The sequence below is a fragment of the Ornithodoros turicata genome, chromosome 1 (genome assembly GCF_037126465.1).
Source record: "Ornithodoros turicata isolate Travis chromosome 1, ASM3712646v1, whole genome shotgun sequence".
Lineage (NCBI taxonomy): Eukaryota > Metazoa > Arthropoda > Arachnida > Ixodida > Argasidae > Ornithodoros > Ornithodoros turicata.
Genome location: NC_088201.1, coordinates 212,062,864 through 212,080,138, shown reverse-complemented (window position 1 = coordinate 212,080,138; position 17,275 = coordinate 212,062,864). Strand labels below are relative to the sequence as shown.

Sequence of the window (17,275 nt, the reverse complement as noted above, 5' to 3'; positions counted from 1 at the left end):
CGCGCAAGACTCAAGTAACCCGATTTACAAGTACAGTCTCTTTTGTTTTTGTTTTTGTGTGTGTGACCGCGTAGATCGTGTCTTGTTGTTAGTGCATATTGTATTACTGTGTTTGTATGTATTTTGTGTCTATTTGTAGTGCATTATATTGTATTTGTGTGCGCCAACATTATGGTCGTCACGACCGTTCTTGGGCATCAATAAACCATTATTATTATTATTATTATTATTATTATTATTATTATTATTATTATTATTATTATTACTATTTGCTGGTGTGTGACAGTGTAAAATAGAACATATCCTGTGTTCTATTAAAAATAAAAATAATGCATGTATAGCATATAATGTGTATATGTAGATGTTAGGTCTTAGTTATTGTACTATTTGAGCTAAAATGTCGACATTTCAGCTGTGTGAGCCTGATGCCCTCCTTCTCGACGCACATACAAGAGTGCCCGCACCGTCGGAGGAGCCTGCACAGCTGAGGACTCTGTCCCGGTGGCAAATGGAACAGTTATTTCACAAAGAAATTTCCTCCAGAAGGCCAACAAGCAGTTTACTTGAAATAGTACCAATTACTTGTCGTTGTTTTAATTGCAAAATATTGGGTATGCTACGTGACTACTGGGGTTTTTTGCTTCTTTCCAGTTACCTCAACTGGTGACTTCAAGCTTACGTAACACAATAATATAAGATCGCAATGAAGCAGGCGAACTGGTGTCGTTAGATTGTGTCCCTCAGCCTTAGGGTTATGGATGTATTACACAGTATTGGAAACCTGGTTGAACAATAAATTTGCTAAACGACAAACAGTTACCAGAAATAACTACGACGTGCAGAATACTCTTACACAATACGCTGCAGTTGAGTTTCTGTAGGCATGGTGGTTGGCAATGCTAAATGTTCAGATTTACGACATGCTCAATGTTGAATACAGAACACGTGACGTGCTCAAAAATAAATTCTTGCATGGAACATATTCTTAGGCAAACAACAAGTCCTTCGACGGAAGGAAATACAGCCATCTGTAGAACAATAAATGCAGAGTAAATCAGAATCGCCTGAAGGCGCGAAGCTGCTTTGGAGAATAACAGTAATGATGACGAAGAACACGAGTTGAAACAAAGTAAAACAAAACATTAGACCACGAAGTCTTTTACGATAATTCGTGGAAACAAATCGAGCAACAAAGGGGGCATCTTCCAAATATCACAATCGCACTTCACAACTCAGTTCCTTTCTTGTCAGATTGCCAACACGTAAACATAACCGCAACTGACGTAAATATAACTGCAACGCCAAGCAACCACCAGACACTTTCCATGGGTGACAGCGACACAACCAATACACGTTGCGGTGAATCGCTAGAGGCCACGTAACTCGTAAGCAAAACTCTCAAAGCCAGGGATGTGCTTGAGTTCCTTGTTGTGAATGGCCGCAGAGCAGAGGACGAATACATTCGACGAAAAAGTACAGCTCACATGTCATACTTGCCAGCTCAAGTGTAACAAACGATTCACACACAAAAAGCTGTTCATTATAGCGTGTTATCCGAGCGCCTCCAACCAAGAAAACGTAATGCTTCAACTTCAACCCTCAGACGCGACCAGAGACCTTGTGACCTTATATGTGCGACTCGAAGTCGACAGGGCGACAGCCACATCGGACTCGCAGCATTACTTGCCATTGCGCAACACCGGTGACGTAAGGGGGCACAGAAGTGCGGTCCGTGTAGTTACACCATCGACGGGAGAATGTGCGCGGGAGAGGATGAACGCGGAAGAGACATTTCAAGTGAATGGACATGGAACACTGAGTTTTTTTCTTGAATAAACGGCATGAATCAAGGTGATCTGGGGGCCTTCGTTTGGTCGTACCTTTGACTGAACCGGGACGGAGACACTACAAAACTGGCGACGAGGGTTCTATCCCGAAGATCTCAAAGGTTTCCTGAGCAAGATAAGCCACAGCAAACGGCAACCACGTAGAGACTCGCCACAAGAGCAGCACCGAGCACATGGAGACGCTTCTACATCTATTCTCGCCGTTTGACCCACATAGCGAAGCACCATCGCGTGCACAGCGTTGGATAAAATGGCAAGCACGCTGCGAGAATTTTCTTCTAGCAGCAAACGTTACAGACGCATCTCGCAAACGTGCCATGTTACTTCATTATGCCGGTGAACAGGTATACGATATTTCTAATACGCTCTCCAACACCAGGTCTGACAATGGCACTGCTGTTGCTCGTCTGAAGCAACACTTTGCCCCAAAGAAGAATGTTGTGTACGAACGCCACGTGTTCCGCCTTGCACGACAAAACCCAGGAGCAACACTGGACCAGTTCCACGTTAGACTCAGAAAACTCAGTACAACGTGTGAGTTTACAGATGTAGGCAATGAGCTTCTCTCTCAGATTAAAGAGGGGACCACATCACAAAGACTATGTCGCACAGCACTACGAGAAACTGAGGTCATGCTAGATAAACTTTTAGCGACTGCTCGCAGCCTTGAGAATGCAGAAGTTCAAACATACAGCATAGAGACTCCAGCAAAGACTCACTCAGTGCAGAAGATAGAAACCAAGAAAGGAACGCGCAGGAGAAGGAACCAAAGAGAAGAACCAAAGGACTGAAAGGTGCACAGGATGTGAAGGAAGCTGGTCCCACCCGAAGGGGAAAACGACATGTCCAGCATGGGGGACGACATGCCTCAAGTGTCACAAGAGAAACCACTTCGCATGTGGTGTCGAAGCTCAGGAGAGGGCATAGCAGCGATACAGTCTCTCACTACGTCGTCAAATTCATCTCAGTTCTCTCTCCAACATGCAAGTTCGGAGCAGGACATAGGCTCGCTCTCCAATGGGTTCCCGCCCATTGCGGTGTCGAAGGCAATGAACTGGCGGACAGCGCCGCCGAAGCCGCTCTCCCGTCTTGGACACGAACGCGTATTGCACTGCTGAGAGGCGATCGGCGGTCCAGCAGAAGAACAAAACTTTCCCGGTGTAAACTATGGTGCAAAAGGGTAAACTTTAACCGAAGCGGAGGACGGTGCAGTATTCCATGCAGCTTTGCGCCTCGCGCTCGGCGCATCTCCTTAAAACCGTCTATTGGACATAGAAAGACGAACCCCGCGCAAGCTTCACAACGCCCAGTTGCACACTTTAATGGAGCATTTCTGAATACGTGTATGCGCATGCCCATCCACGTCTGGCGGCGGCTGCCATGTTTGTTGACGTGAAAACGTGCTGTAGACTGTGTTGCCACTTGGCGAACCCTTTTCTCGCAGTGTCTGTAATGTGTCGAGTGTCTACATATTAAAGACATAAATGTGGGGACACGCGCTCGCATTCAACACATTCTTTTGTACGTGGTTGCCATTCGCTCCCTCACCAGCTCCCGTGGCATAGTGGTTAAGATGATCGCTTTCCACGCCGAGACTGGGAGGTGACACGGGTTCGAATCCTGTCACCGGCTGTGCTGTCTGAGGTTTTCCCTGGGTTTTCCGAAGTCTTTCCAGACGAATGTCGGCACAGTTCCCCCTGAAGTCGGCCCAGGACGCACACTAACCCCCCCTGTCCCCACTCCTTCCTGCTGTCCTCTCTCCATCTGTTCACGTCTGTACGCCGCTCATAGCCACAGTTGCTTCGCGGCGCTAACAAGAAATTAAAAAAAAATTCGCTCCCTCATTCACACGGACCAACACACTCGTGGCAGGCGGCATCCTTCTCATGTAACGTACTAGTGGATGATGCAATTGACAATCAAGGGCGAACGCAACGCAAGCGTAGAGATGTAAAATTTCCGGAAAACTCCGGCCACAGGTAAAAAAAAAATGACTTGGTGTGTGTGTGTTCTTTTTGAAAAAAAAAAAAGAGAAATATATACAGGGTGCGCCACATAAAGTGTCATTTGACCGTTATAAAAAAACGGCTCAGCAGAAAAATATGGGGCACTCGGCTGCCTTCCGGCCATTCAATTTGCCACCTATTAAATATAATTTTGACATATTTTAATCGAAATAACTTTTTTATTAATTGAACCTGGAAATTTCCCTACTCGATGTAATGTTTTTTCTCGTTAAATCGATAGACCATGGCTGAATTAGCGAAGCACACCGCAAAATACATTACGTACTGCGGCCGGTTCTGTCCAGAAAAATTGTCCGAAAATTGGGATTCAGTTGCGCATATTTCAGCCACGCACTAAGTCGGCCGCATAACAGCGAGGGTATACCACTCTCCACCTGATAGACACAGTAGCTGAAAAATAAGGGAAGGGTAGCGGTGTAGTTTACTGCTGTCAACGGATATCACACATGGAGGTCACCGCCCTTGTTATCGCTCTATGAGGTGCCCCGTGATATGCCCTCTTCGCGCCACTGTTCTGTGGCCGACTTAGTGCGTCGCTGACAAATGCGCATTTAAACCTCAATTTTTCAATTTTCGGGTGACTCCACCTGATTTAGCAAGAAAAACGTTAGGTTGTCAAGGCAAATTTCCTAGTTGAATTTAAAAAAAATATATTTCAATTAAAAATCGTCGAAAGTCATTTTAGTAGGTCGCAAACTGAATGGTAGCCGCTTACCCAATATTTTTCTTTTGAGCCGTTGTTTTACTAAGGCCAAATGACACATTACGTGACGCAACCTGTATATAGACGAGTCTGTTACAATATAGATTGTGACTTGTTTATTGACATTTATACACATTGGGCGACATTTGAGCAAAGCTTCTGCATAACAGTATAGGCAGCAAGGAGGAAATACCGAGCAATATTCTTATACCTCTCATCTGCAGTAAACCTCAATGCAACGAGGTCTCACTTGCTTGGATCCACTGCTATTTGTGAATGAGGTGTTACCTCGAGCATCCTCTATCATCTTCTTGCTTACATTCAGATTTGAATGTTACTCTAAGTATGTGTTACACACCGGCGTACCACGGCAAAGGAATGGAATGAAATGATTTATCAGGGTTCATGGGAGCCCCACTATCATAAATAATACGTATGATGAACATATCACTTGTGAGCTACTTGTTAATAAACAAGGCGGGGTAGCGATCTGGGACCGGAGAAAGTAGATACAATCTCTGACTTGCTCAGCATATCAAGAATTGTACGCCCTCCTCCGCAGCCAGTTGGACATTTTTATGTGCACGTTTCCGAACTATGATCAGAGCTGGCGGACGAGGAATGTCGTCTCGAAATCCTAAGTTTTTTTCTTTTTTTCATCTTTTGATCGGATGAAAAAAAAAAAGATGATTTTTTTTCCTGTCTTTAGATCTCTATGCGAGCCTCGCGATGCCCAGTTCCATACAGCAATAGGATAATGACCATAGATGGACCAGCAGTGGGGCTCAACACATACGCTTCCGGTCTGAGGTGCTGCCAATATCTCCGCCCGTAAACCGGAGCGTATAGGTACGAACTGCTGGTACATTTCCTTCGACTGCACCAACAGTAAATTAAGTATACTTATGGAGTCGATGGAACATGAAGTCACCGCTCAGTCATCGAGACGGGCAGATATGCAGATATCTCATGCCTTTCGGCATATTACGAATTTGTTGTCTATGATGCAATTAACTCCGATCTTTCACCAGTGACCTCAGGAGCACCGCAGGGGTCAGTTCTCGGCCCCCTATTGTTTTTCATTTTTATCAATGACATAACTGAGAATACTAGTGTCAATGTCAAACTTTTCGCTGACGATTGAATCCTTTATTCCGAAGTTTCCTCGCAATTAGATCAAATGAAACTACAAGCATCTTTATGTATGATTACTACATGGTGCGAAAAATGGCATATGTCCATTAATGGTCACAAGAGTGTGAAAATGAGTATAACCAGCAAGCAATCCCGCCTCGACTATGATTACAAGATTAATGAATCAGTATTAACCTCTGGTAAAGAACACAAGTATTTAGGACTGATATTTCAGGATAATCTAAGATGGGACAAACAAATTGAGACAGTGATGAATAAAGCAAATTTTAAACTGTACTACTTGAGAAGGACGTTGCGAGGCGCTGATGTTAATACCAAGTTGACAGCTTATAGAACATTGGTTCGACCAGTATTAGAGTATGCTTCAGTAGTATGGTTTCCTGAGACGACTTCAACCATACAGAAGCTTGAGCAAAGTCAGAGGAGGGCCATTCGCTTCGCATTTAACAAATACTCCTGTGGTGTGTCTGTCTCAGGGCTTCTGCATGAGTCTGGCCTTCCCAGACTAGCAGTCAGGAATAGAATTTGTCGCCTAAAGTTATTGTGGTCTATTTTTCACAACTAAACATGTATCCCACGGGATGATTACATTACATTTGCGTTTTAGCACCCTAAGTATATAGAACAGTTTAGATTTCGAGCAAACTGTTTTAAGCACTCTTTTTTTCCTCTTTGTATCCGTGATTGGAATTCTCTGCCAGCTGAGGTCATAGCATGTGACACTTTGTCTTCATTTAATGCAGCCTGTTTTGATTACTTGACAGGTCAGGATGCGTGATTGGTTTCGCTTCTTTGTGCTTTAACATTCCTTTTCCATTTGCATTGCAACTGCACTAATATTGGACTTGTATACTTGCACATTTGTGTAAAGGCATATTTGTGTACTTGCCCCTCGTTCTATGGCAATCGCCAGACGTATTATAAATAAATAAATATTGTCAATCTCGCTACGTGCTACACAGCAAGAATAGCATGTTACACATTGTTCTGTTCATTTTACAGCATAACGGTCGTTTGATGACCTGCAGCTACCTACCCGAACCTTACTATTATTGCCCATGCCATCGCATAGAAGACGACAGGGCACCCTGTTGGGTATGTTGCATTACTGCTACTCTCTCAATATTCAGACAGGGACGGCTTTTCACGGTTGAAGTGTACGTAAACGTCCAGCATTTCATGCATTGCGTAATAGTAGCATCTGCGTAATTAGATATATCGAATTTCGCAGACACCGCACACGAATGGCAGAGTGTCCGCATTATCTAGTTTTCTGATTTAGGGCCCGTAGTAAACCAAAATTTCATTGTGGGTAATATGGCTTTCGTCTGGAGTAAAGAGCTATAGCAACAGATACATGTGTGGTTTTTATTGCATACATGATGAGTATCGCCCTGGTGCACCCCAGACCTTGGCCTCGTTGCCGAAACCCGTAACTGAATGACGGGATCAAAAGTAATAAAATGTAGTTCGAAGCTATAAAATAAAGCAAGCAGAGATTGTCATCTGTTGCACGTAACGTTGTGTATGAAGATATCAGGAAAGACATGACAACTTTTACAAGGCTGTGTTCCGTATTCTGTTGCGTATTTCGACGAGATCATGGTACGATAAATGAGTTTCCCAGGTCTTAAGTATTGAGAGGAATGAAGCAGCTGCCGGACTTTCCGTATTCCTGTCCACAGGGGCATGTGTTGTTACATGTTAACGCCCCGCTTCGTCAGCGACAGCAAAATTTTTTTCACCTTCTTGCTGTAAATGGCGTGTCCCATTGGCGCACACCCTTTCGGTGTTGCCTTTATACTCAAGTGAAAGGTGTTTTGTAAAACACCCTTTAGTTAAGTGTATTCCTAATAAAATACTTTTATAAGGGGCGTTTGGAATCATAAGCACCCTTAAAATTAGACCATTCTATTGAAGATACCTTTTATTTATTTATTTATTTATTTATTTCGTGGTACGTTAAAGGCCCTTGGGCACTACATAACGGACGGCGGACACAGCACATATAATAACCTATAATAATATGTAACACACTATGTACATACTATATGGGTTAACATGGGTTATACAATTATAAATTTACAAAGACACGAAAAGTACCGACTTCAGCTACACACTGTTCTTTCATTGTCCCCTATGATGAGTGAGGTGACTGTTTTTTTTAATTCTAAAGGATCATAAAGCACTGCAATGTTACGAGGTAAATCATTCCAACATTTCGCTATGTAACAACCAAATGAGTTAAGGAAGAAATCATGGTGGCAATGTGTTAGTTCAACCTTGTAGTCATGATCCAGTCGTGCAGAGATAAACGCCGCATTTCTTAAAAAGTCTGTGCTTAAGATTGTGTTGTGGAAGACCTTATGAAAGAGACAGAGACTAGATACCTTCCTACGTAAATCTAATGCTGGGATATCAATAGACGACTTCATTGTTGTTATACTACTATATGGAGAAAAATTATTTAAAACGAATCGAACTGCGCGGTTCTGCACCGCCTCAACTGCACAAGAAAGGTTGGAGTGGTAAGGACTCCAGATGGGGGAGGCATACTCAAGTATGGGCCTGATGAAGCCTGATGGGCCTGATGATTTTATGATGGGATTGTTTTCTGCCAAATATTCCTTCTCGAATAGCTAGTGTAACACAAGCTTCCGCGGCAGCATGCCGAGACCACTGGCCGAGATACACAGTTTGACCTCTTTTGCTTCAATTGCAAGCACCCCCATGCACGGCAGACTTCGAGCCGTGGTTCCATCGCATATAACCTAGACTGGAGCGCAATGCGTCACAGGCACGCCTCCTTAGCTTGATAAGACTGCGGGACCAACGTGAGTGCCGAGGTTTGAAGTGACCTGGGTACCCTCAGTAGCCTATATTGGCGTGTCGCATACTGAAGTGCAATTTTTAATAATGGTAATGGTACCGTGATGTTACACGTAGGGTTACTCTGCGTAAGGTTAGTACGTAAGGTTAGTTTGCAGAAATATCAGCTAAATTCCTAGCATCCTTCCTTGCCAAATACTATGTTTGTAACTGAGTTTATAGTCTAGAATGTGATTACTTGATGAGCGGAGCAGTGAAAACAGCATATTTTTTTTTCACGAATTAAAGCACAGTCTTTAACACAATATTCCCAGTTCAGATGCGGTGTAAAAATGGTGTATTGGACGTAAACACCTGTTTCAACCCCCCAATTTACGCCCTTAATGACCGACACTGGATAAAACGTGGTGTATGTCGATATTGCACCTTTAGTAATGCTCTTCTTGCAACCTTTGCGTGATGGCAAACGGTGTTTTTACAACGATACACCATTTTTGAGCCAATTAAGGTGTGAAATGATTTACTGTGAAGGTCCATGGCCCTTGACAACGCGGTCCGCCTCCGGTTGGGCCGTGTCTTTGAATGCGCGGCCCTAAAAACGGTCGTCGGGGAGCATTGTCGGGGGGGGGGGGATTTTTTTTTTAGAAAATCGCATGAGGTCTTGAACAGGCAAACCTTAAAAATGAGGCTTCCAAGGTTTGGCCCCAGCTCTAGTGCCTTCGAGAGAATGAAGGCAACGCCTTCCATTTGTTGCAGCACGGATGTGTCACACCACTAACATCCACATTTTTGTAACAATCGTACTTACTGTAGTTGCGTGCATGAACTATTGCCTGATCATCCCCGTATGCCACTATGTCTGTATTGACAAACAAAATATAGAGAGATTGTTTTGACTCGTCAGAATGCAAAGAAGCCGTCTGCCCCGTGTGCGGCACGTCGCAGCTTTGCAACGTTGTATGTATCATAATTGCTCTGCTGCGTGCTCGGTACGCTCTCCTCATTGTGCCTTGTCTTCTTTATCCCTTCTTTATCCCTTGTCTTCTTTATCTTCTTTGTCTCCCCAAGAGAATCCCTTCTCTATCCCTTCTTTATCCCCCTACCCCTAATCATTTGGTGCATTCCTGTTCCCACCTGTGCCAGGCGCTTCGACAAAGAACCCCCCTAAAAGGGAGAATCTGGATGCGACCCTGCTTACAACACAGATCACCTCACATATCTTGTGTGCAAATGTATGATCATGTTAAAATGAAGCCGAAACCTCCCTACTTTTGCCCTGGGCTAGTTCAGAGGCACATAGACCGCTTTGCTCTGTAATGCTGGGAAACACCGCTGTTTTGCCTCTTGGCACTGCGGGGAAGCAGTGGAAGACATCACTTGCACATATTGAGTCCTGCGAAGTTTTCACTGTTATTGCTAGGGCTAGGTTTCTGATAGCCAATAGAGGTGTTCCGCTTGCTTTGACGTTCCGGAAGCTTGTGGGAACCGTGTTTCCAACTTCGTGGTGTCAGCCCGTCCGTTCCGTCGCCGCGGAAGACACAGCAAGTGAAAAGTCCTAACAACAAACCAAGTTTCATTTCAGAACTTACAGTGCAGAACAGCCTCGATCCTCGCCAACAGAAGGAACGCTAGATCCCCCTGTGCCGTGTGCTTTTATCCGCTGAAAGTAACGATGAAAGATGAAAGTCATTGAAAAGGTTGACCAGCTGTCGGACTCAAACCCACATCTTCTGGATTACCGGTCCAGGGCTCCACCGTTCTTTATCCGCTCTTCTCTAACCCCGCCCTTCTTATCACCTAAGCAGGAACATTCTAGCAGCCACTATTGGTGCCCCAACAAGATGTGATTGCTCTCTTCAGGATTCCTCCGTATCGCAGTGGCGAAGCGGAAATGGCCAGCAGAGAAATGCCGGTGCATCACGTTGCCCCGGGATTTCCCGTGACTGGAGTGGGAGACAGGGGGCGTGGTGTACGCTCCACTGTGCAAGTGTGACCGCGAAGGCAGAAAACACCGCTATTGGCTTTGAAGGCCTGTTCCCACATATAGCAGCGCGCTACTACAGCGCTACAAAACATCGCGCAAAAACAGAGCTCACTGTTACCGGACGGTTCACACTTGCAAAGCGGGGCTTGCGCTATAATTTCGTGGAAGTTCGGTGGTCGTTTCCGGTCTCTCCCATCATGGCGCCTTCGGCGTTCGACAGCACGGGGACGAACGATACATTTCGGATGACAGACTCGTCGGTTCCAAATTCCAATGCGGTCGCGGTGCCGTGAAATGCGGAAGCAAAACAACTTCACGTCTTCCGCGACGCCATCGCTCAAGGTCCTCCTCATTGGCCAACAGGAATGTAGGGATCATATTAGCGCTGCAAAAGTTGACACCAGCTCAACTCGGTCAAGCGCTAATTTTCAGCGGTTTGGAGCAGTGCGAGGAAAAAAATATCGCGCTATTTTCTTGTGCTATATAGCAAATCGCTATATGTCGGAACAGGCCTTAAGCGTTACTTATAGCGCTATGGAGCGGACCGCGGCATGTGAGCATAGGCACTTTAGTCTTGTGGAATCTCGATATGACGAATCCTTCGAGCAGTCGAAGACGCCTCTCCGATTGCTGAGTCATGTGAGCGCTAACACGTGCCGCCGCTGCCTGACAGCCAAAATTACGGTAAGTCGTGGTAAAGATATATATTTTGATGGAACAAACCTTTCCTTAGTACTTCAATGCAGTCGTTGTGTGTCGTTACTGGTGTCCTCCTCTGTCCCTCTTTTACCCAGCGCTGAGGTTTTGTCGATTTTAAAGTAAAAAAAAAGTGGTAATGATAACTGGTGCATCTATGCGGTATCGTGAGACTGTTATCATGTGCCTTGGATATTGTACCATTACCGTCTGTTCTTATGCCATTAAGATCGGTTTCCCGGTTCACCATACCAGCTGCAGATAATACAATTGAGCACGAATACACATCACAAGTACACTATCACAAACTTTCATGAAACATTTGTTGCGGCATTATGCCCATGTTAGCAATGCGGAAATATGCATATTCGGAACAATGTCTTTTCGGATTTCTTCTGCGTCCAACTAAGGTTGACAGGGACTTCTAGCGGCGTGCAGGTTTTCGATATCAAAATGAACGGTGCTACTCGTATAATACAGTCGTAAGATGAAATGCCGGACAGTGGACGACACGTGCTAAACTGAACTTGGAACGCCCAGCTAGATATAAAGGTGTGTCCGTGACATGAGTGTGCAACAGAATATTTGGCAGTACGCAGTGCGCCACCCACGGGGTTTACGGCGACGACCACAGCGCACATATGGCTCGCAAGTTCATGTGGCGGCGCCAAGGCACAACCACTCGATTACTCATGCGCCGAAATAATAAATGTGTTGGCGTTGTTCAGTTGTGAGTGGCGGCTGTGCCGTGCCTGTGACCTCTCCCACACGCCATCAGTCAAACAGGCATCGTGTCGATTTATTTGCTCAAGTCACCTCTCACGCTATCGGTCACAAGAAGGTGAGTGCTGCTTCGCCTTGTTCCTTCTGACATGACAGTGCAGACATGATGCAGTGCCGTTACCCTTCGCACACTGCAGTATTCACAGATCGGTCGACCAACTTACACTGCTCCACTGCTGCCTTTACAATTCCGACTATGCCGTCTTGCCACGCATACCGCCTCTCGCACCGCACCTCATCCACGTCTGTAGAGTTGCATGCCATTTTGTTCTTACTCAAGTACATTCATTCCGCCGCTATCACCAGCTGGGTGGTATACTGCGACTACAAGGCAGCTCTTCAGTGTATAGCGAACACAGGTATTCGTGGATCACTTGCGCCTGTGGTGGTGGACATACTGGAGAAACTAAGCTGTCTTGAGATCAGCGGGCACTCTATCTACTTCCAGTGGGGTTCCTGCACACTGCGGCATCCGCGCCTATGAAGAGGCTGACGAGGCTGCAGCAGCTGCGTATCATTCCCGACGTATGTAGTTAGACGTTTTTTTTATTTTTTTTTTTTTTTGCGCAAGGGCCACTTAGGCCAAATCATTCGCGATCAAGCATGTCGTTTACCCTCCCCAAAGGCGACAGGCGAACCTTCCTAAATGATGTGGTGAGGCGTCTCGCACATGTGCAATGGTCTCGGGACGTTCCATCAAGAGTTCTGATGCGTGAAGTGGACCCTGACTTTGGCTTCACCATGCCTTCTCGTGTGCCTCGCCATTTTGCTTCACTTTGCTTCGTCTTGGGGTTGCATTCACCCCCCATTTCAAGCATCTGATCGGCCGTTCCGACTCTTCCCGTTCCATACTCTGCTGTGTTGTTTTTCGTCTCGTTGTGCTGTTGTGACGGATACCAAGCGTGTGCTCCTTGACAGCCATCTTTACACCTCCCAAAGAGCACCTCTTCAGTGCCGCCTGCAGTCGATCACGGCCGCACTATTCACATTGGCAAGCGTTCTCGGCCCTTGGTCTAACCAGATCGACCATCGCAAAGCTCTTGAGTATTTCAAAATTTTAGCTAGAACACTGGTCTCTTCTCTACCCTATGATCCGCCTGGGTACCTGTATGCTGTGTGTGTGTCTTGTGTGCTGTGGTTTTGCCTACCGTTCTGATGTACTACTGACTCCACAGACTATCGACCCCATTTAGCATCGTACATCATCAGGACTTATCTCATCCTGCCCCATTGTGCCTTGGGGCCCTCCGGCAGAGAAGACTCTCCGCCTCCAGGCACTGAGCGGGCCTCGCTACATGTATCTAAGGTGTCTACTGCAAACTGATGTCACACTTCGGTGGTCTCCAATACAAGGACTCCCGTAGGAGTTCATTCTTGCTTTGTTGTGCCACCGTCCCATTTGCATTGTTCACATCATTGTGTTCTTATTGTGTCCATATTACTAATTGCGCAGTTCATGAATGATGCTCGAGCCGGTCAGTGCTTCAAAGGGGAATGTTACGACCGGTTGGACTACGAGTCTGCGAAAAAGGGGCAGCGTAAGTGTTATGTTATGTTAATTTATATCATCTCACCGTATTGTGTCTCGGTGCGAAACAAAAATATTAAGTAGCCCGATGAATCGTCACACGCGAAGGCTTTCAGAAATATAAGTCACTAACGAAGAACGAAACCCGGAACTCGGAAGGGTTAGGTGAAGTTTTAGTGAAGAGAGGCGGAATTAGTGACAACAATAATGCTAAAATACTACGATCTTCATCCACAGCCGTGCTGTAAATGTCAGGACATCCACGGCAGCGATGGTTCAGTTCAACTCTCTTTGTTTTCGGAGCTGTGTGGCTTGATCTCCACATCACTACTTTTTTACAGTGTTGTACCCGCTACCACCACGAAGTAACGAAATACCGCTACTCGCTACTCAAAAAAAAAGGTAGCGCAATACTAGCGTCGCTACAAATTCGAAAAAGTAACGCGATACCCTTTACCGCTACCAAATAAAAGTAACCTAAATTCTATGCCGCTAGTTTTACGTTGCCGTGCCGTTCTTTATGAAAGCCATAATGTAGGCACCTCCCTGGCAAACGTGTCTAAAGGCAGTGCAATATTTATTGATGTTGATGTTCCACATTGATCTTGACGTTGAGATGATGCGCATTTAAGAGGTAATGTAATGCACATAGCGCATATGTGCATTTAATAATGTTCCCGTCAGAATTTTTCCATCACATGACCGTTTTTCTGCAACATATGTATTTTTTTCGAGATATCCGGGAATCCAAACTTTTTCCGTCTGCTTACTGTCGACGCATTGATCAGTTTTGCCTGTAGCCATGACAAGGAATGGCAAAGTCAAGCTTTTGTCACGCTTTCGCCATGGCAAACGCCACCAAGTAGAGTGGACAGTCTTCTGAGTGTTGTTGGCATACCACGCCAAAGTTTAGGTCCCACATGAATTGGGAGTTGCTGCTGCTGCCTAATACACTCTTCACTTCTTCACACTCTTCTTCTTACGTTCTTCAAGCCACACGACGGCTTTTTTTACAAAGCGTTTGACGTTACGAAAAACCACGTTTAATATGCTTATTCTGGGAGCATGAGTTCCTCAGGAAGAATATACCCGTGGGAGATTACCTCGTAAATGTAGCATTCTTAGAATAAGTAAATAAATAAATAAATCAAAGTCTTATAACTTTTTCCTAAACGTGTCAACCGCTGTAAATAATTGTCTTCAGGTTAATCGCTCGTGTACCGTCACCAAGCAAGCGTATAAAGCACGTTGGTGTACACTGACTGCCGAATATATTACTTCTTCGTTTGGTGTGCTTCACGTATCTATAATTGAGCATACTATAGTGTGTTTTAGTGCATCGTACGTTATCGCCCTTGCATGCGTAAGTGATAGAGTGGCAGTTGTGCGCAATACGCAAAGCTCTGTTTCTGTCTTGCGCGTGCACGGAACCACCAGCGCTATCCCTTGCGTACGCAAAGGCGATAGCGTACGATATACTAAAACTCACTACCATCGTGTCCGAAATGCTTCACCTGCAGCGCCTGAAGCAAAGTTGGCGGTACGTTTGGAGTGCGCCGACTTTGGTGATATCACGTTGTGTTTCCCATATATTCTTGCTAGCCTGCTATGAACTGGCTCACTCTAGTTGTTCAAGTGACTGTATGATAAAACTAGCTTCGTAGCCCATATTATCCGGTAAGTTATACGTACCTGGTTGCGTTTCAGAAATATGACCTAAAAATGCACACAATAACGCAAAATAAATCGCTATATGTTTGATTGCGCTTAGCGTATGAGAGTTACTGGAACTGACTATGATCACCACATTAGTCTCCCTGTTTAAGAATTTAGTAAAAGGAATGCCAAGAAATATTCTGCTTCGCTGCTACCATTTTATATGAGTTCCACGTCTACCCTATCATGAGAAGTAGCGGTCCACCGCTACCCGTATTTGTAGCGGAATTACTTTTTTGTTACCATTTTCAAATGTAGCGAGATCCCTACTCCGCTACTGAAAAAAAGGAGCGAATGCGGTAGTGGCGCTACTAGTAGCGCCACTATGTGCAACACTGCTTTTTCATGAGTGTTTTGAGAGTCATATAGCCACGGTCCTCATGCCGCATTACAATGCCTGGGGACCACTGTGATGTGACTGTCTCGAACGTCTCTGTGACGACCACTAAGCTTGATGAGTTTCTTTTTATTTTTTATTCACGTACCCTAAATACCTACGACGGAATTACGTAGGGGGGATGCACAACTGATACACACAAAATATTCCACACACTACTTACTATGGTTTGCATGTCTTGGTGATATCAACAAGTATGTTTAAAGGTAAGCATCCAGGAAAATTCGATGTCACAGATCACAACAACAGCGAGCAGGCACAAATGTTGGTGTCTATTGAGTGTACGTACAAAATAGCGTGGAATAGTTAAAATACCTTGTCGTTCCGGAGAAACACATGTTTTGGTTTGCCGTCCGCTCAAACCAGTAACATCACGGCTAGCTTTCGCTTGGGCTCTTCTTGGCTCGTTGACCTGCTCGCGGTTTCGCAATCGCCAGGAATCGTCATGCTGAAAGCGAAATCGAGAGTCATCCGAACATACAAGCACCACGAGCACTGTTCTCTTCGTCTAAATTTCAGTTTTCCTTCGACTGGTCAGTACACACAATTTCGTCTTATGTGTCATATAGAACACTAGAAAAAACTTGTTTTTCTGATGCTCTAGTGTCATCTCGTGAGAGATGCGCTGTGAGAGAATCGTGAGAATGCCGTGGTCCTCCGGTGATACGAAACCAGTGGTCGAGTGCTCTGAACTTACCAAGGCAACGGTCGTGTGTGCTCGAACCATTTTGCATCAGAATGATACGAGGTCGCCCACCTGACGGTCGACTGGACTCGAAAAGTCGCTGAAAAGGGATGTGGCACGTGCCTCGTTTGATGGCGACAAAGAGGATAGCACCAAAGGATCAAATTTGCAGGCAAGTGTCCGCATGAACTGCACTGTGGCTTGCACACAATACGAACATGTGAACGAGAAAGATGTGGTTGCTGAGCCCTATAGTCAGCGTTTGTATGTAAAACAACCCCCAACAACAGCGAACGTCCGTCGAATGTACATGATAGATCCGAATGTCTACAGTCCCTAGCGTACATCCGGCGGACGTTCTTTTAAGCGGAGGGTCCGCCCAAATCGCTATGTGCTGCCCAGTGCGCGATATGGCGCGCGGGGAACGTCGGGACAGCATCTATCATGCACGTCTGAGACAAAAAGTAGAAAAGTGCGGCCGGTATAGGCGTAGCAATAAATGAAGCTCAAATGTGTCATTTACGATTGAAAACAAAGTGTCCTTTTCAGGCTTAATTTGATAGAACGTCGCCGTTGCAATTATCTGACGGCGTAATTTGAATCCGAACGCCTAGATGACGTGAGCAGCCTCCAACAGCTCTCCATAAAGCCCATAGTTCGAGATAATTAACACAACACTGGGCACATGAGGAATGACAGTGCAACGCTGTAGAAATTATGCAATTCCAGTCGGCCAATCAGGAGCCTTAACTTTGGCTGATGTTCGGCCGGTTCTGGCTACCAACGACTTGTACCGGATTTCACGCCTACCACCGTTAGCCGATATTCAAAATAACTGAGGCTTCTTTTGGCTAAAAATATTTATTTGACACAAAGCAATGATTAAAAGATCTGATACATTACATACGCTGCGTTGCTGACACAC

At 45.3% G+C, this 17,275-nt stretch overlaps 1 protein-coding gene across 1 annotated transcript in view; it reads left to right on the top strand.

The window, feature by feature from the left end:
* Positions 1–17,275, top strand: part of LOC135376111 (uncharacterized) — a 166,895-nt gene that overhangs the window by 55,783 nt on the left and 93,837 nt on the right. The window contains exons 3-4 of the mRNA XM_064608697.1: positions 6,735–6,827; positions 13,478–13,562. Of these exons, the coding sequence (XP_064464767.1) occupies positions 6,735–6,827; positions 13,478–13,562 (178 nt within the window). The remainder of the gene's footprint in view (positions 1–6,734; positions 6,828–13,477; positions 13,563–17,275) is intronic.